General features: G+C 46.5%; 2 protein-coding genes across 2 annotated transcripts; one reads left to right on the forward strand and one right to left on the reverse strand.

Annotated features, from left to right (window-relative positions):
• Window positions 1–1,270: 1,270 nt before the first annotated feature.
• Window positions 1,271–7,007, forward strand: LOC308048040 (1-acyl-sn-glycerol-3-phosphate acyltransferase alpha-like; the record flags this gene model as incomplete). The annotated part of the gene is made up of 6 exons (XM_080356886.1): window positions 1,271–1,464; window positions 2,756–2,889; window positions 3,330–3,505; window positions 3,783–3,878; window positions 4,390–4,462; window positions 6,862–7,007. Coding segments are annotated over 6 exons (819 nt in total), but the record flags the coding sequence as incomplete, so codon positions are not given.
• A 2,178-nt stretch (window positions 7,008–9,185) lies between these two features.
• LOC308048019 (myeloperoxidase-like) lies at window positions 9,186–22,301 on the reverse strand (the record flags this gene model as incomplete). Its single annotated transcript, XM_080356861.1, has 13 exons — window positions 9,186–9,226; window positions 10,560–10,777; window positions 11,306–11,543; window positions 12,367–12,537; window positions 13,935–14,187; window positions 14,599–14,759; window positions 15,587–15,902; window positions 15,993–16,193; window positions 17,030–17,159; window positions 18,941–19,064; window positions 19,674–19,849; window positions 20,633–20,729; window positions 22,295–22,301. The coding sequence occupies 13 exons, from the start codon at window positions 22,299–22,301 to the stop codon at window positions 9,186–9,188; spliced, it is 2,133 nt and encodes a 710-aa protein (XP_080212987.1).
• Between the last annotated feature and the right edge of the window lie 3,723 nt (window positions 22,302–26,024).

The following is a 26,024-nucleotide window of genomic DNA, read 5'->3' on the forward strand; positions in this document are numbered from 1 at the left end:
TGCACGACCCCGCTCCTTCCCTTGTTGACCTTCTTGAGGTTCCTCTCCACTCAACTCTCCAGCCTGCCCAGGTCTCTGGATGGCAGCTCAGCCTCTGCTGTGTCGGCCCTTCCTCCCAGCTTGGTACCAGCAATCTTGCTGGGGGTGCATCAGTCTCTTCATCCAGGTCACTGATGAACAGGTTGAACATGACCGGACCCAGTGCTGACCCCTGGGGAACCCACTGACTACAGGCCTGAACCAGACCCTGCACCGTTGATCACAACCCTCTGGGCTCTGCCATCCAGCCAGTTCTTGATCCATCTCACTGTGCATTCATCCAGCCCGCACTTCCTGAGCTTGTCTGTGAGGAGGTTGTGAGGGACAGTGTCGAAAGCCTTGCTGAAGCCAAGAGAGACAACGTCCACTGCTCTCCCCTCATCTATCCAGCCAGTCACACCATCATCAAAGGTCATCAGGTGGGTCAAACATGATTTCCCCTTGGTGAAACCATGTTCCTGATAACCTTCTTTTCTTCCACATGCTTGGAGATGACATTCAGAACGAGCTGTTCCATCACCTTTCCGGAGATGGAGCTGAGGTTGACTGGCCTGTAGTTTCCTGTCTCCTTCTTGCCCTTTTTGACATCTGAAGTGACTCTGGCTTTCCTCCAGTCCTCAGACACCTCTTCTGTTTTCCATGAGCTTTCAAAGATGATGGAGCTTTCAGTCCTGGCTAGAATTCAACACTGTTACTCCTCTTAAGTGATAGCTGCTTGAGCAAGACCTGTTGTCCACATAATGAAATATGCAATAGCAAGGCTGCCCGTGTGCAGGGGTGTGTGGCTCTGGGCTGGTGGAGCAATGGCTGCTTGGAGACACAGACACCTTGGCCGTCCAACCCATCCCGCTCCCTCCCATCAAAGATTTTCTTGGAGGTTCTCAGGGTTCCTGTGCTCAGGGTCCCTGAATCAGGGCTGTGTCTCCAAGCAGCCATTGCTCCACCAGCCCAGAGCCACACACCTCTGCACACGGGCAGCCTTGCTATTGCATATTTGCCAGCCAGCTCCTGTACACGGAGCAGCCGGGGAGGCCCTGCTAAACCGGCTTTCCACTCAGTTTGGCTCTGAGTGGTGAACACAGCCTTTCTGAAGCATCATTGCTCCTGAATCTCATTCCAGCTTCGTGCCACCCACGTGTAGCTGATCAAGGGAATCTAAGCTCTGCTCCACAACCTCGGGTGCTCGTGACCCATTTACTGCTTTGTGCAACACTCTGCTGGTTGACTCTGGGCTGGAAGGATGGAGCTGTTGCTCCTTCACTACCCATTTACTTGTCTGTTCATCATGTTTCTAGTCCTTTACCAGGTGAATCCTGCATTCAGATACTTCTGCAAGATGAACTTCTATAAGTTGTGTCTCTTTGCCCTCAGCACTCTGATTATTATGATGAGTATTCCTCACGGACGTAATGTGGAAAACATCAAGTAAGTTGTCTGTGGCTTCTTTCTACCCTGGGCATAGATAGAGTCAGGTTGTGCTCTGTTTTGGAGGGTCCTGTGAGCTGTGCTGCAGTGGGGAGGAATGAGTTGTGTATTGATGTGGAGAGTGGACAGGCTCTGTACTTCAGAGAAGGGGCGTGGGTTCCAGGATTGTATTTGAGTTGATAGAAAGAATGATGGAAGGAAAGGATGTAAAACGTGCACAGGTAAAGTGACTTGCTGTTTTTAGGTAACCTCTCCTGTCTGGTCTTCAGAGCTGCATTTCCCTCCTCCATGTGGCTGCTCGTGCCCCTGCTGAGTCGTGCTGAGAAAGCTTCTGCAGGTGTTTTTTTTAACTTTATCCTGAGCCTATGCCCACCTGGACGGGCATGAGCAGACACCACCAGGGTGCAGTGCTGATGCATTGTCACTGGTGTCCCCATTGCTGCAGTTACAGCCCAGTGCCCCAGATCTGGCAGTCTCTGAGCCCGTCCCCTTGCTGCACGTCTCTTGTCTCCGTCTGTTCCTGCCTCTGCAACAAGCTGCCAGACTTACGCAGAAGCTGCACAGCTGGTTGTGCACGTAGGATTAACAACCGTGGGAATTAGTCACTTGGGATGTGGTTGAGTGAGGGATAGAAACCAACTCTGCTATGTGACAACATTGTGCTTGTGGCCTCCTGAGGTGCTGCAGAGGCAGGGTTTGCTGCTTCACTGTCATATGCTGCAGTGGGAGTTCGTGTCTCTTAACTGAGCATCAGCCTTTCACTTTAAGAAGTTTTCTTCTTAATTTTTGTGCCTGACTTTTATTCTTTATTTTTCCAGTATGTGTTCAAGTATGGCTACCAGAACTGCACTCTAATGTCACCCAGAGACAAAATCATCTTTCCACAGTGCAGGCAATAGTGGAGTTGGGTGCGTGGCATGTTTATGGCAGCCTGTATTCATGATTCAGTGAGGTGGGCAGGGAATTAGATCACAAACAGATGCACTATGAATATGGGCATTATCTAATATCTTGCCGATCCGCAGAACTGCTGCAGCTGAAGCTGCTTGGCCATTGGTCTGGCCTGGCTTGAGGAAAACCTGCTAGGTGTATTTGTCTTCGCTAATGAAGTGAAGAGCTGAAGAGATGTACTAGTTGCTCTTCTCCAAGTCATGGGTCTAATCTAGGAGTGCAGAGAAAGAGGCTACTCTGCAGGAGCAGTCTGTGCGATGGCCTGGTTTAGAAGAATGGCGTTTGGGTCCTTTACCCAATTTCAGCATCTCTTTGAGTTACATCTGCTCCCCTTTTCCAGGTTTTTTCGCATGACAATCTTGCCACTCAAATACATCTTTGGCCTCAAGATAGTGGTGAAGGGCAAGGAGAACCTCAGGACTAAGGAGCCTTTTGTCCTCGTGTTGAATCACCAGACTTCTCTTGACGTTATGAGTACGTGGTGACCCTGTCTCCCGCTCCAGGACCCAGTTGTCTGTAGGGGAGGGTAGTGCAAAATCCCAAATAGCACAAACAGAGGGGCAGGACTGGCTGCTACACAGTCCATTACCAGCTACTCCCAAGCCAGGGTTGTTCTCCATGGTATTAGAGCCCAATAAAGTATTTTCAAGCTAAATCAGCTTCATCCTTCCCAAGAGAATGGGGATGAACATGTCAGCTGACCACAGCTGTGTCATAGTTGCTCTCATTCAGTGTCAGCAATAGTTCTCCTCTAAGTGGATGGTTGGTCTCAAGACCCCCAGAATCCCTTTCCAACATGTTTCCGATCCTACGAAGCTGGATAAGCACTGCAGACATCTTGCAGAGCAGGGGGCTGTAGGCCAGAATGTGAAGTACAAATGACAACTTGTTCTGTCCTTGTTGTCCTCTTCCAGTGGCGGCGGAGATATTACCACATCGCTGCGTGCCTGTTGCAAAGAAGGAAGTCTTGTACATGGGCACTTTTGGCTTAGGATGCTGGCTTGCAGGGTTCATTTTCGTTGACCGCAAGAAAAGGGAAGAGTCTATTGCTACCTTGACAGAGGTGGCACACTCCCTGCACAAAGAAAACGTGAGTGGGGAGGATTCTTTGGTGAGGAGCCACTGGAAATCATGAACCTTGATGTGACTGGAAAGGGATCTTTGTCTCTCAGCTGGGTACTGGGCAGAACAGGGTAGGAGCATCTCTGGTGGGTTCGGTGTATTGTCTGTCTGTAAAGTGCTTTGAGTGGAGGAAGTTGATGTCTCAGCGTGGTCAGGAGCAGACACATTAGTCCCAGGGGAGTACACCCTCAAAGTGGTTTAGAATAACTGGACGTCCCTCTATCTCAATGTCTTCTCTCTTGCAGTTCAGTGTCTTGATCTTCCCTGAAGGAACTCGCAATCGTGGTGGCTCCATGTTGCCCTTCAAACGTGGGGCCTTCCATCTGGCCGTGAAAGCCCAGGTGAGAGCCACCTTCCCTCTTCCCCTTGGGGTGCAGTTTGCCTACCATGGTCCACCAGCAAACAGGGCTCTGTGGCTTCTGGTCCCTGGCTTCCCCTTGGACCAAACACGCAGCCGAGGGCCCAGCAGGAGCTTGCAGATGACACAGGAAGGTTCTGTTTCTGGGACAGATGAAAAACCTTCATGACTCAGCTTGGGAAAAAAGCAGGGAGACCTTGACAAGAGCCCTGGACATGCCTGTTGGGGGGGAGTTTCTGCTGAACAGGACTCTGTATGTACTAATTTGGCAATCCATGCATTGTTGGCCTAAATACAGAGATGAAAGTGTAAAAAGCAACAGGGAGGACATTGGGTGATACAGTTAAATGATGTAAATATCCCTCTGAGTGCCTACTATCAAGCTGACTGGGATAATTACCAGCAAAGTGCAGGACTGACTTAAGAACACCGGTTATGTTTTGGGGGAGGAATGGGGAAATTTGGAGACTCACGGTAGACTGCCTCCCCTCCAGGTCCCCATTATTCCTGCAGTGATCTCTTCCTACCACGATTTCTACAACCAGAAGGAGAAGAGGTTTACACCAGGTGAGGGTGGCTGGGTGCTGGTGTGAGGTCGGGCCTTGGAGGGAGCCAGGAGGTGGGTGGGCAGGGGACCCCGCGGGATGTGGAGACAGCAGCCGGACAACGGCAGTTTTTGTCTTCTTGGGAGGGGAGTGAAAGGGGGGATTTCAGGTATCACTTTTGCCTCTCCCGTTAGATTTCAGTCATAGAATACCAGGTTGGAAGGGACCTCAAGGATAATCTGGTCCAGGCTTTCTTGGCAAAAGCGCAGTCTAGACCATTCTCACAGCTTGTCCGATACCCGTATGAGGGAACCTGGAGAAGCAGCAGAGTGCTGCTGTACATCCTGCCCCTGGCCCCACCATGCTTGTCATTGGATCTGCAGGTGCATGGACAGTTGGGGACCAAAACCAAACACAGATATTTCAAAAAAAGTCATGCTGAAATTGTGTCTCCTCCCAGTTACCCTGTTCTTTCCATGTTTTATCCATTTTTGGTGACAAGAATTTCTGCTGGTCACTGATAAAATGTTATGGGGGGAAAAAAATGTAAGTCGTGAGCTTCAGAAGAAAAATGCAGAAAAAATCTTTTAAATTCCAGCAGAGAAAAGTAACACACCCTGTTCCTCCACCCTAACACCCACCCCAGAATGGCTTTCTGCCACATCCCGCCTCCCCAGGCCAGCCCTGCATCTGAAACTCTCATTCCTCCCTCTCTTTGTACCTGGGTATAATCAATCCTTGCTGGCAGACACCTGGAAGAGAGAGTTGGTACAAATGTTAAACACTACATTTTCTCTTTCTACCCATCTTTCATCTGCTGGGTCTATCCTGTCTCTGGTGGCGACACACCAAAGACTTTTGGTCCTGGAAGCATTCCCCCATGTGGGGGTCATGAGAGCATGAGCAGGGATGCCAGCCCTGTCCTACTAACCCGCTCCTTCTCCATCACGTCCCTGCTCAGTTGGGCAACCAAGACAGAGAACTCCTCTGAGAAACCACAGAACAATACAGTGGGGAGGTATCTCTGGAGCAACTGAACCTTTTGCTTTAGGCAAGACCAACTCCAAAGATAGATTAGTTTATTCTGTGCCTTGTCCAGCCACATCTGGAGTAACTCCATGGAAGGAGATTCCACAACCTCCCTGAGCTTTTTAGGAAAGACTGTTTGCAGTTGCATGTACACTCACCTTTATTAATAACCTCGCCGTGGGAGTTTGTGGTCAGCCAGCCTCTCAGCTCTTTCCCAGATTCCTGTTGAACAGGTGTGACCTTCACTGATGGAGAAAAAAAAAACCAGTTAACTTTTCCTGTACCTCCTCACTTTGCCCACCTGCAAGTTTTCCCAGGGCTGATTCTGAAGATGTGCTACACATGGCCAAGAATTCTGCATGTTGAACACACTGATCCTCAGGTCAGAACAGCTCGCCATGTCCACAGTGGCCCTGGGAGTGCTGATGAGCTCCTGGAAAGCACAGCTCCACGTCCAGTGTGTGCACACTGTCCTGCATGCAGGAAGTCTGGTGCTTGCTGGAAGTCTTTTGTACCCCAGCAGACCAACCTTTTCAGCACAGCCTTGCCATCGTTCAGGTGGTTCTGTAGGACCAAGTGAAGCACGGTAGACTCCTGAGATCCCAGGCCTAGCATTGGATGCACAATGTGCAGGCAGGGAGCATGTTCTCTTCTTTTGTGGAGCTCTTCTCCATGCTTCTGTTTTGCCTCCCTGGCTCTGCTAGCAACACTTCTGGATCTCATTTCCCAGCACACATATAAAGGCATGCAAAAAGTTTAAAAATAACCCAGACACTCCACAGATCCTCAGCTGAGTGTCTGTGCAGGCAGTGTCGTGTCTCTGCTGGCCAGAAAAAGGGCCTCTGTGTGCAAGAGCAGAAGAGCTCCCCAGTATGTTCTTCTGTTTACACCAGGCCATTGCTCAGGTGGTTTCCAACAGGACTATGACATACCTTGGCCAAACACGGGGTATTGGGTGCATCCCAAAGCATGTTTCTGGAAAGAAGGATTCTGCTGAATTTGATGTGTGTCGATCAGGGCACAGCCAGTTTGGATGCTTGTACATCTCATTCTCTCTGCTGTGATCCAGACAGACCCTGATGTTTTTCCACTGTGAAAACTTATTCGATATGAATCATTGTATTGGATGTATTTGGGGAGAGAATCACCTGTTTCCGTGTTTATTTTTTTGTGGTCTCTAGGGATGGTAAAAGTCTGGTTTGGGTTTTGTTGTGTGCATTTGGGACACGGCTGTGTTGCTGCACAGCTGTTGGTGTGAAATAGGGCATTTCCCTTCATTTCTGTCTCGTTCTTTCGTTTGTACTGATCCCTCTGGTCTGTCTTCTCTTGCTCTTCTACACCTCTCACATATTTCCTTCCCTCACCTCTGACCCTCCTCTCTAACTCTTCCAGGGAAAAGCATCATCCAGATCCTGCCAAAAGTGGAGACCCTTGGCCTGGGCCCCGCTGATGTTCCCAAGCTCACTGAGCAGGTCCGTGACTCCATGCTCACCACCTATCAGGAGATATCAGGAATGACGAACAAGGCTTCCCATTAGTGATCCTGTCTTCCAGATCCAGCTGAGGGGAAGGCCATGGCAACCGCGGGGAGGTCTGGAAGCAGCGACAGCCATAGATTATCATAGAATTATAAATGTCCTGAGTTGGGAGGGACCCACAAGGATCGAGTCCAACTCCTGTCCCTGCACAGGACACCCCACAGGTCACCCCGTGTGTCTGAGGACGTTGTCCAGTCTCTTCTTGAACACTGTCAGGTTGGGGCCGTGACCCCTCCCTGGGGAGCCTGTTCAGTGTCCAGCACCTCTGGGTGAAGAACCTTTTCCTCATGTCCCACTGACCCTCCCTGGCACATCTGCTGCCATTCCCTGGGCTCTGTCACCGGTGGCCAGATTGCAAACTTGTCATTCCAGAGACAGGGAAAACATCCACAGAGGAAGAAAACTTCATAAGTGGAGGTGTTGAAATTGTTGCCATGTTCCTTGCAGAGAACTACGCCACTTACATGGACAGACATGTGGTGGGTAGCTGGACATTTCTTTGTAATCTTAACCCTGAGAACTTGTCTCCAGTTGGACCCTAGGCAGAACCAGACCCTCCTGCGAGCATCTTAATTTTTCCTATTCCAAACCAACAAGGTGGAGGCATTCACCCTAAGCATGTGGCCATCCTGCCTTGGGAAGTGGCTGTCCTGGGGTTTGAGGGCTTCCATGTTCCTCTGGAAATACATTCAGGAGAAAGCACTGTCTCCTGCCTCTTTCCATGGAGTGGACTTCGGAAGTACCTCTGCCACAAGAGGGAAAGGCAAATTTGGGAGAGAGGAATTAAAGACCTTAAATGTGTCTTGCAGGAGTTCATGGTTTCTTCATTTTTCTTAGCCCTCCTATTAAGTGAAGCAAGATTTCACTTTCAATGGTTGGGCAGGTCTTGAAAGTGTGAGCGGAACATGCCTAGGGACTCAGAAACCAGAGGCGAACAGCAGAAATGTGTTGCTTAACATCCTTGCTGTGTCCTGATGATCTCATGATTTTTAACACAACCCATGCACTTTTCAGCCCAAATACACTCTGGGATCTGCAGCTCCTGATTTCTGAATACTGCTTGGTTTTGCCATCTTCTGTGTGTCAGAGGATGGTGTCTTGCCTTCCTCTGCCCATGTCACCACAGCTCCACACTCATGGAGCGGCACGGTCCCAAGCTCCATCGCTTACCACTGGCAGCGCCTTGGGTCTCCTGCAGCCCCTGGGCCATGGGTGGGCAGCACAGGGTACTGAGCTGAGATGGGCATGACTTACCAAGCACCTTCTTCATTAGACCTCATCAGAGAGGTGCCTACTCCACCCAGAATCTTCACCACCTTAGGATGCCACCTAATTACTCCAGGTGCCCTCCTCCCCTCCCAGCTGTGCCAAGGAGAGATGGAAACTTAATGTGACTTACACATTTTTGTTTTTTATTTACTTAATACGAATTTGGGAGCAACCATCCTAGCCAGATGATTAATTTTTAGCCCTAATGCTTGTGTTTTACATACCAGCCAGTCTATGGCTTTTTTATGCTGATATGTTTAGCTATGAATGATAGCCAAATAATGTTTTGGACAGATGTTTGACATACCAGAATTGATGCCAAATGCAGATGAGTGCATACAATGTATTTTATTAATGCCCAGCAGTCCAAACACGTGTGCATTATAGGATTTAAAGAAAAGATGTCTCTAGGCTTCAAGGTGCAGCTGTCATTCTCTAGTGTCTTCAAAGACTGGAAAACTCAACGCTAACTAGAGACATCCCATACAGTTTATGCACTTGTGCAAAACAAGAAGGAGATAAGGAAAGTTTTGATAAAAAGTACACAAACTTGCTAATTTCTGAGCAAGTACAAAGGATAAGGAATTTGATTTTGAAATGTAAGCACCTCAGCTTCCAGATTTGACACCACTTTGAGGACTGGAAGTAAAAAAAATTCTCTTGATTTTGCCTTTAGAGAGTCAGAAAGCATCCAGCACCTAACCAGGTCTTGCAAACCTCTGAACGTGACAATAAAACGTCATCAACAAAGAGTTACATTAATGGAAACTTTTACAAATTAATGATATAAAAATCACAGTACAGCAAATAAAACAATAGATGGAGTCTTGAGCTCCTCTCTGGAAATCACATGCCGAGGTTCAGTCAGCTGAGCATGATGCGGTTTCCCAGAGCAGCTCAGTGCCACCCTTAGGAGTTTCCAACGCTGGTCTGATGGGCAGGATTGGAAACTGTCAATGAAGCAGAAAAAGCCACTGAGAGGCAGCAAGTTTTTCCTGGGCACAATATTTCTCCCCACATTTTTATTCAACTTCATAGTTTACAATAGTCACTGGTTAATGGGTAACTGAGTACCAGGTCATCTCTGTATCCCTGTACCTCTGAGACACTGTGGTGCTTTCAGTCTCGCACCTCCGGTGACCTAACATCAGACAGCCCTTCGGATGAGCGCTTTGTGGGCAATTTCTTGGCACTTGAAAAGGTTACACTTTTAGCAGTTGCTTTTTAACACCCTGGGATGTCACTGTCTCCGGGCTTTGCAAACACAGTTCGGCTTCCTCTCAGACTGGTGATAAAAGAGCCACAGGAAGCAACTCAGCAAATTTTAATGACTGTAAGACTAAGTTAATAAAAGAAATCAGGAAGCCTCTATTGCTTAGGGAGAAGGCAAGCATCAGCTGGACTCTGTTCCTAAAGAACGGGGTGAAATCACCATAATTTAGCCTTTATATCAAGTGTAAGTATATTTCTTAAACCACAGTTAATCGAACTCAAATCCAGTGCAGGAACTGCTTGAAGATGCTTTGTGGTCTGTATCTTACAGAAGGACAGAGTGAGTGATTCACAAGTATTACAATCATCTATAAATGGGTTGCCAGAAGGAAAAACTCAATCCAGCCCATATTTCTCAGGGCATACCTGTCTTCTCTCTATATTATTGACAACTGGGAGAGCCCATGCCAAAAATATATCAGTAGGAGGACACAAATAGTTCCTCATGTCATATATGACACCGTTTTACTGTCTTTCAGGATGTGGCACATCGTAATTGCTGACTATGCCTATTAAACTACTGATGTGTCAGGGTACACAGTCTCAGAACTCCAGATATACCAAAAAATGCTTCAAAGTTCTAAGGAAGGCAAGGGGAGAGCAGGGGCTTGGACCTTCAAAGTAAGAATTTGGAGCAAGTTGGCTAATTCTGATTATTTTCTTCATGCACACTCTTCCTGTGAAGGAACACTCCAGTTGTCCTGGGACAAGGTGCTTAGAGAAGGACGTGTTCACAAGGACAAGAACAGAATGGATTTTCAGGGATTTCCTGTCTAGTTGAGGAGCAAGCCACAGGCTACTAAGGGATGATGAAGGTGATGGATTGCAAGGGGACGAGGCCAACAGTGCGTCTGTCTCCAGTGGTGTCTGACTGGGGCTGGGTGGATGGTCAAGGTCTTTTTGGGGGCAGAGTCACTGTGACGACCTTAATTCTTTTATTTCTTTAGGTGCACAAAAGTCTGACCTTGTAGGAGATCTATTATTTTTGTCAGACCACAGACAACAATCTACCTTTTGTGCTGCTCTCAGTCTCGTCTTTCCAGGGTGAGAGGTTGAGGGCTTCAATCTCCTGGCAGTCAACAAAGTCCTCAGGGTAACTGTTGACCTTGAACACATTTCTGGGTATCTTTTTGATGTGGGTATTGTCACAAAACACCCTCGACAGTGAGATTTTTCTCAGTGCACGCAGCTGCCGTGGAGTGAAAACTCCTGGGTTTTCCCACCAGAACCTGTAAAGACATTTTCAGAAGCTTATAGTCTTGTAGTCTACTTGAAGGTGTGTCATGCTGGTTACTTGCCTAGATGGGAATCTGGCCAAGGTAAGTCTCTGCTCAGATTTGCCTTGATACCTCAGGTAGCAGGAACGTCTCTTTGGAAAGAGGTTTCTCCAGGTGTGGCCAGGTCTGGATGCTATGACTCATGTGCAGAGATCCTGCCTCTTCCACGCAGCATCGCCAGGCTGCGGGAGGCAGTGACTGATCCTCCCCTTCTGCACCCTGAGAGCAAACGTCACCTCAGGCAGCGACTACTGCAGATAACCCACGGCCTGGAGCTGGTGAACCCCTGCCATATGGATCTGTTGGAATGAGCTGAAAAAAAGAGCCCTTTGGTAACTGGGGCTTAAATCAAGGTGTGAGCCTTGCTGGGAGCATTCACTGTCATGTTGGAGATGGGCTGGATTAATGTGCCACATGAAACGTCAGCATATTTTTCCTTAATAAATGCCATGGGGAAGGTTTGCTCCCAGGTCTGCATACCTGTCCCCATCACGCAGGTTCCTGAACTGGGTGCCAATGATGCAGGCCAGGAGAGGTCCAACTCTGCCCTGGGCAACAAAGGGTTCTGAGATTGCCCCAATCCAGATGTCAATATTTTCTGGTGTCCCATACAACTCCATGAACTTCTTGGCCAGCTTGGAGTTGCCTAGCACCTTAGAGAATTCATCTACATTTTGAGGCTGGGAGAGCCCACAGAAGCGCCTCCAGGCATTGTAACCTGCAAAAGCAGAAAGAGCACCTGATCAGGACCTGTGTCTCATCACCATCTGCCTGGGCTCAGGAGCTAAATAGACACCTTGGCCCGTGAGCAACAACTGCTTCTTCTCATGGGATTAGAGGATCTGGGAGACATTATTGTCTAGGTAGAGGCAGTCACAACAATTGCCATGTTTTCCAAGATCTTTGTTGTATGCACCCATTAAACTAACAATTTGGCTTGTCTTCACATGTGACTTGAGGTTCATTGTATCCTGTTGGTTAGATCTACCTAGTGCTGAGGGTGAATGCAGCGGTCCTTGCAGTTTTGGGAAGAAAAATTTATAGGATCAAAGTCCTAGAAAAAAGCAACATTTGACGGTGGTTAACCCAAGAGCACCTGCTCTTCTCCAGCACCTGAGGGCAGTCATATCTGTGGGTGCAGGACACTTCTGTCAGAGCTCTGGGTTGTCTGAAGGCAAAAAATAAGCATTGATGGTCTGTCCGGCCCATGTGAAAGCTGAACCTGGTGTCCGTAGCTTCTGTACCACACATGCCCTCTCTTTGCAATACACCTTTGTTTCTACTCCTCTTTAGTACATTATCCCAGCTATCATTTTTGCTTTCCAAGCCTTTCTCCTCATCTTAAATCCCTCAGAAAAAGCTCTTTATAATACAGAGACATTGTCTTCCCTGAGATCGACTGTCTGCCCATCCTTCCCCCTCCAATAAAGGTACTGTTTCTTCCCACTCCTATGGAAAAAGCTTAGTACCTTCATGGAACTACTATGAACAGCAGAGAAAAAGAATATTGTTCACAGGATGTGTGACTTGTGTCTTCTTACCTGGAAGGCCATGGTCTCTTCCCCGTTGCATGTTCAGGGCTGCTAGATCCAGACCCATTATCTCTGTCTGCTCAAAAAGGTGGTTCTGCAGCTCCTCAATGAGCAGTTGATTCTGTTTCATCAGTTTTGCGTGATCCACCACCATGCCCCGTATCAGTGGGTCAATGCCACCTGCATTCATTGCAAACCAAGGAAAGACTTTCGGTATCGCGTTGTAGCTATGACGGTCCCTTTTGTGCAGCTGAAACAGTGCTGCCTTAGATGTCTTTTCTACTCTGGGAGTGTGGAGTTCACCTATCTCCCTATTTCCATTTCAAGATACACTAGAGCATATGTCCATTTCTGCATATGCCAGTAGATGAGGCCTCCCTTTAAATTCCTCACCCCTCACCATCCCTCGGCCTTCCTGAAATCCACTTGTTGTCCACCAGGACCTTCAAGCCCCTTTCCATAGAACTGCTCCTTAGCCTGTCAGTCCGCAATATATACTGATACCCGGGGTTCTGTCCAAGATGTTAGGTTTTACAACAGATTTTGTTTATAATTAGCTAATAGTTGCAACTAATAGTTGGCAAATATTTATTAAAACATTAAATGATAGAATCAATTCATGTCTGTTGTCTATATCTTTTTCATAGCCATGAAAAAGACAGTATTAGTAAAACACGGGAAAATTGGCTTCATGTGTGTCTTTCAGTGTGTTTTCCATCATTATTTGGATAACTCATTTTAGAAGAGACATTTCTCTTCGTTGGAAGTATTAATGACTTCAGATAAGATAAGAGCAGGATCCCATAACTCCCTTTAGAGTCATTAAGAGAGACGCTGCCACTAGGAAGCAATTATGCTGCCTTAGCTCGGTTAGGCTGGATGCATCACCCTCTGGCAATGTCTCCCAATTACAGTGGGATATAATAACTCGGACTGATGTAAATTTTGGTTGACTGGTGTTTGTGAGTTTTGTGCCTCCTGGGACAGCACAAGCAGTGGCACTATGTGAATGAACGTGCAATGCTCACACTGTTTGGTCTCACTGGGCTGAGATGTTTGACAACTTAAGTTACATATTTTGGTGATTTAGTGGCATGTTCAGGATATGAATGCAATTACGGTGCAATTAATTGAGGAGGACAACACTGAAAAATCTGTGTAAAAGAACCTACAGAACTGGATGTTCTGGTGCAAAATCCTGCTCCAAAGCAGCTGCTTCTGCAGGAGCTGGTGCTTGATAACATTCTATGGTCACAGTATAACAGCACATAATTTTCGGCAGGGCTCCTCTGCCTGAGTACAGTGCAGAACCAGTGTCAGGCTGTGTTTGGAGACAGCTCTGCAGCTCCGTCCTGCTGCCCCACGTTTAGCAGACCACCGATTTGTCTGCAGTCCCTTGGGTACACACATCATGAGCATCTTCCAAGCTGAATGGCACTGTAATTCGTGTGAGGCCAGTTAAATAAATGGAACCAAAGCAGTTTTTGGAGTCCAAGGCTCCTGTGTCTTACCAGCTGACCTCCACCCGTGTCTCCTTCAGGACCAGACCAGGACTGCTGGCTCTCCCACGTTCTTACCTTCCATTACAATCCTCCATGTAGCACAAAAGGTCAAATGAAGAGGGACATGGGAGAATGAACCCAAAGGCTGAAAACTGTCATTCAAACGGGATACAAAAGGCTGTACTGATGTATGACCGAATCGGAAAGCCAAGGTAAAAACATTTGAGATTCTAGGATCCACACTCTCATTGTAGCCTCTGTACAAAGGGATCCACTTGCTGGTCTCCTTCCCAAGCAGAACTGGAAGGTAATCTCGGTATGTTATTATCTGGAAAAACACAAAAACAGATCAAGTTGTCAGCAGCTGTAGCAGAAACGCCACCAGAGCGCAGAGCATGAACCTCGACCTCAGCCCAGTCACAGAATTCACAGGATCTTCAGAAAAAAGAGCTGTACCAGTGGCATGAGTTTGGCATAACGTATTAAAATTATTTAATATAATAAATAATGGGTTAAAATGATAGATTACCAGTTTATATAAATAATTGATAAATTGGTAAAATAATGGATAAAAAAGCTCTGGGTACCCATGCTATCTCATATGGATCATCCGTATTCAGAAGTTTTCAGCTCCCAGAAATAACTCCACTAGATCCACAAAGCATTATTTTCTTCCTTTTCCTGGAGGAAAACGCATTTCTAAGCATGCAGGTAATAAATGGTCAGCAGTGATCAGTACCTGGTTTATGGCAGCTACAATCTTTCGAGTCTCTTGGTAAAGCCGTTCTCCATCCCAGTGAGGATTTAATCCGCTCAGCTCTCTGACCAGGCGGTTGTGTTCTCGCAGAAAGACGGTGTGTAGCGCGGAAAGCCCCAGGTTTTCAGTTACCCGTTTATCACCTACAAATGAAAATAATTTAGGGATTTTGTAAACTGCTTTTTATTTCAGCAGGTTCTTGTGTTAGGACAGATGAGTAACAACTGACAGTGTTCCCAGCAGTAACGCTCATGGTTAAGCTTCCTAGCAGTAGTCATTTGTGCCAGAGATTTCTCACCAGCACAGACAAAACATTCTCTGTGTCCAAACCATTTAGCCAAAACCATTGGAGAAGGGGCTATTTGGCAAGTTAAAGTATATTGCACGTGGCCGTGAAGCAGCTGTAAATGCCACATTCTGTGAAAATCCCGTGTCTGCCTTCCTTTCATCCCTCAAGGACACAGTCTTCTTATTTTCTATTTTAAATACTTTTGTGTTTGATTTAGGTTGTTTAAATTGCAGACAAACTTCTAGACTTTTCTTCTGATGTAGGCTGGGATATCTGAAGTATGAAAAATTTAGAATGTGGTGTCAGGGAGAGTTATTCACTGAATTGATTAAGAGCATTTAATGGTTAGTATTGGTTTGGTTTAAAACCGAATGGTGAATTCTAGGCAGGAGGGGAAAAAGTCACTGAGAAGTTTTAAACACTGATGGTTATTCTATTGAAAATTTCTCCTACCTTTGTAAATACTTTTTAAAGGGAGGATGATTTGCTGTAACTCTTTTGGAAATTAAAATGAAATAATTTTCACATTTGATTAAACAATTATTATTCTTTTTTTCATTTGGAGGAGGGCCCTTCATGTCTTACAGCACCTCATAAAAATATGCAGGGACATCAGACACCTGACCATAATGATCCTCTTTGAATTCATGCACTGAAAACTGCCCCACAGATGCACCTTACCTGCTTTAAAACAGGGGATGTTCATGCTCTTGTTGGTGAGAACACAAACACTTTTCGTTGTGTTCTCAAAGGGCAATAATTCCAGCCCTTTGTCGGTAAAATTCTGGTTCACAGCCATCAAACCCATCTGGTTTGTCTGATTTCTAAGACTCTTTGCCATGGAGTCTTCGCTGCCGTACACGGTGCTGGCGTCGATGAAGGAGGTGATGGCGTTGATCTGCTCGCGGGTGAACGTCTCAGGGTTGCAGACGGACGCCGACTGGACGAATGGCATGCAGGAGTTTGACCTCAGCATCCGTGGGTCATCGGGGGGAAACTAGAGCAAGCAAACATACGTGAAGCCTCAGAAAACCATGTGGTTCTAGTTTCACTGTCTTAGTGTGGGATGGAATGAAAGTCAAGGTACCTTAATGGGGAAGCAAGGGGAGTTGAAGGCACAGTCGGTCTCGCAGTGGAGCGCTGGGCTCGCTCCGGCGCCGCTGGCGGGGGACAAGTCAATGTCGTGGTCAATCCACTGGCCCCACTGCATGACGACGAGAGAGAGCTCTTGATCTTGAGTGATGTTCTCGTTGGCTGTGAGAGCAATTTCGTTTGACACTTTTCGAACCTGCAGAAAATCAAAATGAAAATGCGTGTGACTATACCACAGTGGATATACCTCTCAGTATAATCAGGCCCAAGATGAGGAAGAATTTTTTTACACCGAGGGTGGTGAGAGTCTGTCCCAGGTTGGTCAGTGAGGTGGTGGATGAACCATCCCTGGAGACATCCCAGGCCAGGCTGGACGGGGCTCTGAGCAACCTGAGCTGGTGCAGATGTCCCTGCTCATGGCAGGGGTTGGACTAGATGAAGGTCCCTCCAACCCAAACTATTCTATGATTCTATGATAATATCCACTGTGAGATCATGCATAACATGATCTCTTATAAGCTCAACAGTTAATTATGGCATTAAACAGACCCATGCTATTCCCCAGCTCTATCAAAGCAGATATGATAAGTAGCACCCTCTTGACTCCACAGTCATTCAACCAAGCCCAGCTTCATGGAAATTTTTCTACAGCTGAAACTGGTGAACGTGCACACATCACATCCAGACAGTCAAGATTTCTGAGGAACACCCAAGCTTTATGGTTTGTAAAAACTTCCTGGTGTATCTGAACACACTGTGGTGCTGCCTGCATCAGACCTTGGGATGCAAACTTCTGAAAATACTATGCCATCTCACACTTTGCTTAGTGAAGTATTCACAACATTTTTACTCATTTCTGTTTCCAACAAAAAATATCACCCCAAGCCCTAGATCTGTTGGAGAAAACAAACCCCAAATTAGAGGAAAAGATCAGGCAATTTACACTCTGGCTGTTGCCACAGTTTCGTTTCTGATGGATGTAGTGAGGGCAGCGTCCACTACTGTTATCTGGACAAGAACAGCAGTTCTCACCAGGGGCAGTGGAAATCCATTGTACAGCTTTCCTTCTGTTGCTCCTCTGGGCACGGACACTCCATCCTCATACTCTGCTGGGAGCCAGCGAGCAAATGCGCGGTTCGAGGAGCCCAGGTGAGAATGCTTTCTGGAGCATCGCATGGAGGAAAGCAAACACAGGATCATTTCAGAAACGAACAGGCTTGTAGAGGCTAATGTTTTACAGCCCTTCAATCCTCCACTAACAGACCTGATAGCCAGAAAACACTGAGAAATAAATAATACCAATATTATTACTGTAGAGAAATAGGAACTTTTTTTTTTTTTACCTTAAGAAAAGATTCCTCATGCCATTATATTAATTTTATTTAGTGTTTAAATCTATGTAGTGCCTCTGCCTCCACTGCTGCTCCACTCCCAACCACAGTCTCACGGCAGGGCCATCACCAGCTATCGGGGCGGCCTTGCCTTTGTCCAGCTGAGGGCTGGGAGCCTCCAAGAGTGAAGATCCTTCATCTCTGTGGAGACCTGTGCCAAGGCTGCACCTTCAGGAAGCTTTTCCTCGTATTCAACACAGAACCATTCAACCTGCAGCTCTGGCCACTTATTGTCTTGACTCATACTGCTCAAAAGAATTTGAATCAGTAAACTCAGCAACACTCATTCAGAAGAACAAGAATGCGGGTTTAGCCAATGATATGCGGCCCTGGAGACACAGAGACACGGGTTATTTTTGGGAAACCAGTTTCTGAATATCAAGTGGTGAACAGCAACTTTCTGCGCTTAAGCTCTTAAACCCATAAAACCTGGGTAATAACCTGCCTGTACTGAAAAAGGGGTGGTACACCCAGAATTTACAGCAGTGTGCTGTGAAATAAGAGCATGCCCTAGAGCAATTGCCGCGCCATAGCTGAAGCAATTCCATCAAATTTTAAGAGCCCAGTTCCACCGCAGCTCTTGGTTTAGCTGCTATTACTGTCCTTACAGGACAAGCGCCTCATTGTCTCACTGGCAGCCCACTACACTAGGAAGCCAAAGGATGACCGTACCCCCTCACCATGGACATTGCTGTCCTTGGGGAGCTGAAGGCTCTGGGGTCTGTGGGTGAAGGTGCAGACTGACTGTAACACCAGCACCGTGAGCTCCCCTGCATGTGTGCTATGTCTTCACATCTGGCACATCTGTTTTATGGCAGATGTGCATTAGATGTGAGTCTCACTCAGACCTGGGGGGTGGAATCAGCGCATTAGGCAGCAAATCTGCAGCAGGACAGGACAGAAAGCCTTGACTTCCCAGTATCAGGCTAGAAATTTTGCCATTTTCTGGTCAAAAATAAAAGAAAAGCTAACAAGGAAATAAATAAAGATATTATCCCAGGTTTGACCCAGAGGGAAGCTGCGTGCAAAAAGCTGAAGAGCTCATTTTTTTCAGATTATGGATATACGATACATGAAGATTGAAGAGCCAAGAATTGGTGTCTTATTTACTTCCCATCCTTATGCACCACAACAGTGGCCACACAGATATGTTGATAGCTGAATATTTTCACATGAACCAGCCTGGGGAAATCAGTATTACCTGTGCTACAGGAAAGTGGAGGGGTGGTTTCCTGGAGCCTCGAGCTGAGCGAGACACCATCTGTCATAACCCCAAAATCTGCTTTCCTCAACCTTTCACTGCCTCCTGCCCCAAGATGTTCCCTCCTTCATCCAAAGCAGCACATGGAGCAACGGGGTCCAGCCTGAAGTTTTCAAGAAATGTCATATTTTTCCTGCCAGGCATGGGTAGAAATAGAACATCTATTATAGGCACCACTAAAATGAACATTTCACTCTTGTTGCCCTGTTGGGAGGTACTTACACAAAAGACCATAAGCCATTTATCCTGAGTCAAAGTACAAGACTTTCCTTGTCCACATGCAAATCCTACCTGTTGTTGCACTCCCCAGTAATGGTCCGGTAAATGTCATGCTCTGGGCACTTAATGGAATGAATCTGGTAGTCACAGCCAGTTTCTTTGGCAATTATCTCCTTCTGTTTTCTGTCTAGTAGGTCTGCAAGAGCAACAATACAAAATAATACCTGCTCTTAGTTTTATTCTATCTTCTCTGTATTCTAGGTCAACATTAGAGTCAGAGCTGTGGATATCTAACATCTGGATTTTAATTGCTAATTTGGTGCCCGAACCCTCTTGTGGATCAGCTCTCAGCTCTGGGCTATGGAAACTGGGTTGGCATGGAATGACTTTCCAGGGGAACATGGGGCATGTCATCACCAGCAATGTGGTTCCCTAGGCTGGGAACAAAACTGTGAGCATGCAGAGTGGTAGGACCTGGGCAGGTCCTATGGGGACCAGGAGTGGAAGATGAGCTCATGTTCTCAGCGGTCTCTCCTGGCATTCAGCACGTCTTGTCCCACGTTTATCACACTCATTGTTAGGCTGGTTTTGTCATCGCAGATGAGAGACAGGCACTGCCAAGGAAACACCGGGTGGTCTGGTCTGCCTCTGAGCATGCTTGAAGTCTGTTCACCTGGGACTGCCGTGGGGAAGGGTTTTATCACCAGTTGTTTGGATTATGGCACAGCTGCTCCATGACAATCCCGCTGTGCTACATTTTCTGCTCTTAGCTATTTGTAAGACATTTTGGTCTAAACCACATTACCTGTAACATTGAATCTGCAGTTCCCAGAGAGATGCAGCTTTTCTCTGAGGAGTTGCAAAGTAGTTTCCAAGTAATCAGCAGCACGGACTGCAGATCTGGTTCTTCCTACTGGATCCTTTAGATGCTTCAGGAAATCCATTGGGTTGGCAAGATTTTCCACTAGTTTTTTCTTTAAGCTGAACATAAAAAAGTCCCATGAAGTGCCTTCTCTGCAATCAGACCTCCTCTGTCATGGCTGGGTGTATTAGAACAGCACTGCTGGGTCCCAGGCAGGCTCTGCTCACCTAGGACCAGCTGGCTGCTCGTCAGCTTTGCACACCATCTCAGATAGATTTTGACAAAAACAATCATTGTGGTCCTCTATTTCAACTTTGCATTACATCCTTGTCACAATAATTTTGTTATATCATGTGAAAAGCCAAATCAGTGGAAAACTGAGTTGTTCAGTGACTGAATTGAATTTTACATTTAGTATGTCATGAGATACGTTCTGTGACCAGAGAGACAACCTTGGTCCTGTCGCTTCTCTTCCTGGCCCCGTGGCTCTTTCTTGCACAATGAACCTCCTGTAGGGTGGGTGGAGAGACCCTCCTTCCCAAAGCACCCTGGAACCAGCCTTTTGGAACAACGCACAGAGGGACACCTGGGTTCTGAATCCCACTGAAACTCATTTGTGGCAGGTGCTCATCTGCCTCATGCCTGTGGTCCCTCCAGACAGGGGTAGAACTTCAGCAGCCAGGAGAGGACTCAACATGTGTTCAGCGTGACCACTATGGACTTCTGAGAGTTGCCCATGGCAGCGCAGATGAGGAGACAATAGCTGCAGGTTCTCTCTAACTACAACAAGGAGAGTCCTTGAACAAAGACATCTCCATAATGCATTGGAAAACACAAGAAATACACATATATTTTGTCCTATTTCCTTGGAATGTTGGGGCTTTTATGCAAAAAGGTCTCACCTTTCTCGGGCATGTAAATACTCTGAGTCTACCAGCTGCCTGGCTTCACTGATGATGCTCAGAAGATATGAGTCTGACAGCACCTTTGAGTCCTCTGCTAAACAAAAGAAGAAAAAGCAGAAGTTGAGGATACTTTGCAATGTACACCACAAGCTACACATCCCACCCCATTGCTGGGTGCTGAGGTGATTTACACATGATTCTCACTGCGTTTGGTGCTACCTGGACACCTTTATCTCTGCTCCTCTTGCTCATCTGCTTCATCTGCTGAGGTCCTGAAAGTCACAGGACGAGAAGCAATTGTAAACTGGTAGTAGTTTATTATTATTATCCATTTCACAGAATTGGCTCTGGTGGCTGTGGGAGGCTTTTAGGGAGTTATTTTTCACCCTTATTTTTGAAGCTATTCTCCCCTGTAAGAAGGGACATGCACATAGGAGGCAGAATACATGACACAGGCTCCCTGTCATCAGATGATCCAGTGCCTGGACAACCTGCTGGTTCAATACACAATTCAAGTTTCTTAGGTGTTGACTTCATTGTTTGTGGATAAATCTACAGGATATTTCAATATTATGTTGGAGATATATCTAATTAGGAACTCAGGTTGAATTTTGACCCTCACCCTTACACACAGTCGCAGCAGAATGAGAAACAGAAACTTACTAGTTATTGAGGAGTCCAATGCTCCCACTAAGCAGAGAGTGATGATGGATCCTAAGAGAGTAATTCTTGATTTTATGCCTAGAGAGAAATTCAACATAAATCTGGTGAATGGACAGGGCTTCACTGGGTCATCAGAAGAGATTGACAGGTTTGGTTTGAATACTTATTTTGGGATCTAGGAAAAAACAGAGCACCCCTCTGATCAGGCTGGCAGGTGTGACTCTGGCTGGGGAGGCCGGAGTTGCAGGTGTTGGCAGGACACAGGGACACAGAATCACAGAATCATTTTGGTTGGAAAAGACCCTCAAGATCATCAAGTCCGACCGTAACCCACCCCTGGCACTGCCCCATGTCCTGAGAACCTCATGTCCGTCTGTCCAGCCCTCCAGGGATGGTGACTCCAGCACTGCCCTGGGCAGCCTGTTCCAATGCCCCACAGCCCTTTGGGGAAGAAATTGTTCCCAGATCCAACCTCAACCTCCCCTGGTGCAACTTGAGGCCGTTTCCTCTGCTCCTGGCGCTTGTTCCTGGGGAGCAGAGCCCGACCCCCCTGGCTCCAAGCTCCTTTCAGGCAGTTCAGAGATCAGAAGGTCTCCCCTCAGCTCCTGTTCTCCAGCTGAACCCCCCTAGTTCATCCCTGTCTCGTGAGATGTTCAGTAAACTGGGCTGGGTAATTGTCAAGGAGGGAACAGCCAAGTATAGTCTAGGCTTAGGGGATGGAGACCATTTACAACCTGTGGAAATTCTTCAACCATCTTCACAGGGACTGGGGGCTGCTTATTCTTTGCAATCTTGCAGGATATTGCTGCTTGAGGCAAGAAAGCTGTCTTTTCTCGCTTCACATACAGGGGAAGAAGGAAGTATGAAGGACAACCAATTCCTAACGCTCTGTCTCCTCATCTCCTTGGGCTCATCCATGGAACGCAATAATACCCATGCCAGAAATATCAAAACAGTGAAATACAGACATAAAATTTAAAAAGCCACTGATCTTACCTGCCATCTCCGCAGATTTGGTAGGGCTGGGACACAAGCCAGTCCTTTATAGCATCCATGCCAGGGCAGAAATTAGCTGGGTCTGACCTGGGTGTGGCCAGAAAGGGAGAAACCAAGACCAGATTGTGCCAAGAGGAAATATCTGCTGGTTTGCTTCCCTGGATTAGGCAGAAAGGTGCACTCCATTCCTTCTGAGTAAATATTGACTTCCTTTTTGACAAGCCAGAATAAAGGCACATGTTTGTTTTCTGCAAGTGAAAGGTATCAGCTTAATTTTATGATGGTAAAAGATGATAGGGAAATTTGGTTTCTTTTTCCCTGTTGGTTGGTACATCTGATGGTTTGAGAAGACAGAAATGGGTCATTTTGCCATCCTCCATTTGTGGAGTATACTGAGGTCCAAATACAGCACATCTGAATGGTGGCCCTGCCAAAATTTATATCCAGGAAAACCAAAGTTTTGTCCATTTGATATTTCTTAGTGAGATGGTTTGTGTAATTAAATACTAGGCAGATCATCAGTGATTTGGAAATGTATATAAAATAACTGCTGAGTATATAAAATAACTGCTGATCACTGTGGATGACAAGGACTGGATGGAGAATGAGGCAGTTGCACCAAGCAAGTTCGAGCTGTCTCCAGTAAAATCATATTTGTAGTGATATGGACAGTCACAATGTTACATCTGTGCAAATAAGAACAGGCCAGAGGTACAAAATGGTAGACTGCAACCTGAAATATCCAGAAACGAGCTAAGTATTGGGTCAGCTGAGGACTTCAACATGGATTACAACAGTTATACACTCAGAAAAAAGGCTGTACTTCGGTGGACAAACGGGAAGGTAGCTATTTGAACATCTGTCAGTCTCATCACAAAAGACAATGCTGAGTTTTTACTTACTGTCAGTCACGTACATCTCAAAAGATTAGGTATCCAAACCTTCCCACTGTTTAAATATTTTCCCAGTTCTTATTCAGACAAAATAAATAGAAAGAAATATGAGAAACTGCTAACAAACATCCAAGATTTTAAATCATAAAAAAAAAAAAAAAAAGAAGTGAAGATTGGGTTTTCAGAAGCTGAAAATGCAATGTCAATTTTTCTCCCCTAGAAAGGAACTCCAATCCAGGAGTAGAAGCTGTCTCCAGCATCAGAGGGACGCTGATCCCCCTGGCAGGCGCTCTGCCTTGTCCATCCAGCTTTCTGCCTACAAAATGCACATAAGCAGAAATCCGGGTACCTGAAAGGTTTTTTTTATGTTTCTTTTGTATTTTTGACATGAACCATTGCAATTGCACCAGTGCCAGCCTGGGCAGTCCCGGTTGCCCTTGGTGCAGGGACACCGTCTGCTTTAGAGGGTGAGCACCGTCCCCTGTGGGTGGCCTGATGCTGCTCCCAAGGTTGCAGCACCTGCTATGCAAACGTTGGGTTAACTTTACATGTGCCTACCAGTGACTGGGGCCTGGGTGTAAGTGCAGGACCCAGGGCTTCCATGTGTCCACAGGTAAGGTGTCCCATGTCCCCTCCAACTAGGATTTATGGTGGTTTTGCGCAATCTTTTGAGCTTCAAGAGAAACCAATATATCCTGCCCTCTAAGGCTGATGTTCATTCAGCAAAGCCTTCAAGACATCTGGGCAGCCAGGGCATTAATTATCCATTAATTAGCCTCCAAGTAGCAGGTTCCTCCATCAGAACTGTTCCCTGTCCTGTTTAGAAGCTGCAGACTTCTCATTCAGGCTCTTGGCATTACTAACCTTACTTCTCGGTAATACTGATATTACTCCTCGGTATTACTATTCGGGCTGCAGATCTTGACCTGTAAATCCCTGTGTAAATCTAGCAACTTGTAGCTGTGTGACCACTAGTGGTATTTGCTAAATATGTAATTAAGCATTAGGTGTATCAACAAGATCATTACACTCAAGTAAAGTAAAATTTAAAAAAGAAAAAAAGAGCTCAGTATTACATTCCTTATTTCCCATCCTAAAGGCAAAAAGCAACATCCTCCCCTTCCCATTTGACACACCTCTGATTTTCCCGAAAGCACTTTCAGTACTCATTTTCATGACAAAGACACATCTATACGAGTAAAACCCAGAGGTGAACCACAATGTCTCAAGGATAACAGTGACCGAGGACTTAATTTAGGTGCAGCCTCAAATATATGAAGTTCCTTCTTTCACCTGCCAGTGGCATATTTTTCCTATATTTCAAACTGTGGATTTATTTAGACACAACTGAGAGCCTACGGCCCATGTACGCCAAGCCTGTCCTTGTCCAAGGCACAGTGGTGTGAAGAACCACTACAGGTTTACAAAACTGTTTCCAGTGCATCTTCTGCTCCAACAGATGAAAGGGAGAGCTTGTAAAGGGATGGAGCAAGCAGGATAAAAGAGAAAAAGAGAGCAGTGATAGGGAGGAGCAGTTCCCAGCAGTTCAACTTTAATAAAACCACTTTTTTCCAGTGTTAGAAATATAAATGTTGAAATCCTAAAGTGGCTTTAACTGTTTATGGAGAAGACCGTCTGGTTCTATGCTCAAGGCCAGAAGCTGCACTGAAATGCAACCTCTGGACAGCAGAGGAGTTTCAGAAGATGGGACAAGGAGGAAAGCTGGCGTTGAGAATAACCTACGTTATAGTCCAGCTTTCTGGAATAGCTCTTGCGGACCCAAGGGTACCTCCAGGGTCTGGACGCAGGCTCGTCACTGGATGCTCTCTGGGGAACAGGTAAGGGGCCAGCCCCACGGCAGCGATGTGGGTTGAAAGAAAGTGAATTAAAAACTGAGAAACTGTGGGCAAAGAGATTATTTCCTCTTTATTTCATCAGACTATAGAGCTGTAGCTCTTTCACCCAGAGCACTTTCCTTCTGCCCATGGTTCAACCCATCTACCCCCATCAGCCAGCAGCTCTGGAGGATGGGAACTGGCACACCGGGGGGTCTCTGTCTCCAGCCTGGGACGGTAACCGCCTGCATGGGTTCCGAGCATTCACAGTCACGTGTAGCAGTCTCCTCTTGATCATCCTATGCCACCGTATTACAACCAGTGAGATGTTTAAGCACTGCTCTATGGTGAGGACAAAGTGTCCGAAACATTGCACCAGGCAATGGGGCGCAGCAGTGAGCGGTGACCACTGCGTGCTGGGCCCAGCAAACCAGCGCTTCAGCAAGGCAGCCGCTATTTTCTGAAACCTAGAAGATCAAAGGGCAAAAACTTGCAGCTGGAACATTTCTCTGAAGAAGAATAAGGCCTGTCTCGTGACAGACCTTGTGGTTTTCTCTGTTGTGTAACACCGAGAAGTGTCATTTATTACAAGAGAAGAGCTGTCAGTTCTCTGTTGAACTCAGACTTTTCTATGAAAACATCCTGTTCGTTACACTGGGCAAGATTGTTTTATCTGTAAATATCACAAGAGTTGTAGATGAAAATAGGTGTTCACTGCCAATGACACAAGATTAAATAAGAGAAAAAGTCAACAAAAGAAACCAACTCTGAGAAATATTGTGGGAATTCTGGTCAGTGCAACAAAAGTCTGCGTCCAGCCAAGGTGCAAGAGCCAAATGGGGACATGGTGTCCTCCAGACCATTCTGTCTGGGTTTCAGAACTCTCCAGACCACACCTTTTGCCCTCCTTAACTCCCTGAGACTTCTCTTTCAAGCTCCTGTCCCCTCCAAGCTCCTCTGTTCGGGTACCATGCCTCTCCAGGTCCTTCTGCTCCCCTTCTG

Source organism: Nesoenas mayeri (genome assembly GCF_963082525.1).
Source record: "Nesoenas mayeri genome assembly, chromosome: 20".
NCBI classification, from domain to species: Eukaryota; Metazoa; Chordata; class Aves; order Columbiformes; family Columbidae; genus Nesoenas; species Nesoenas mayeri.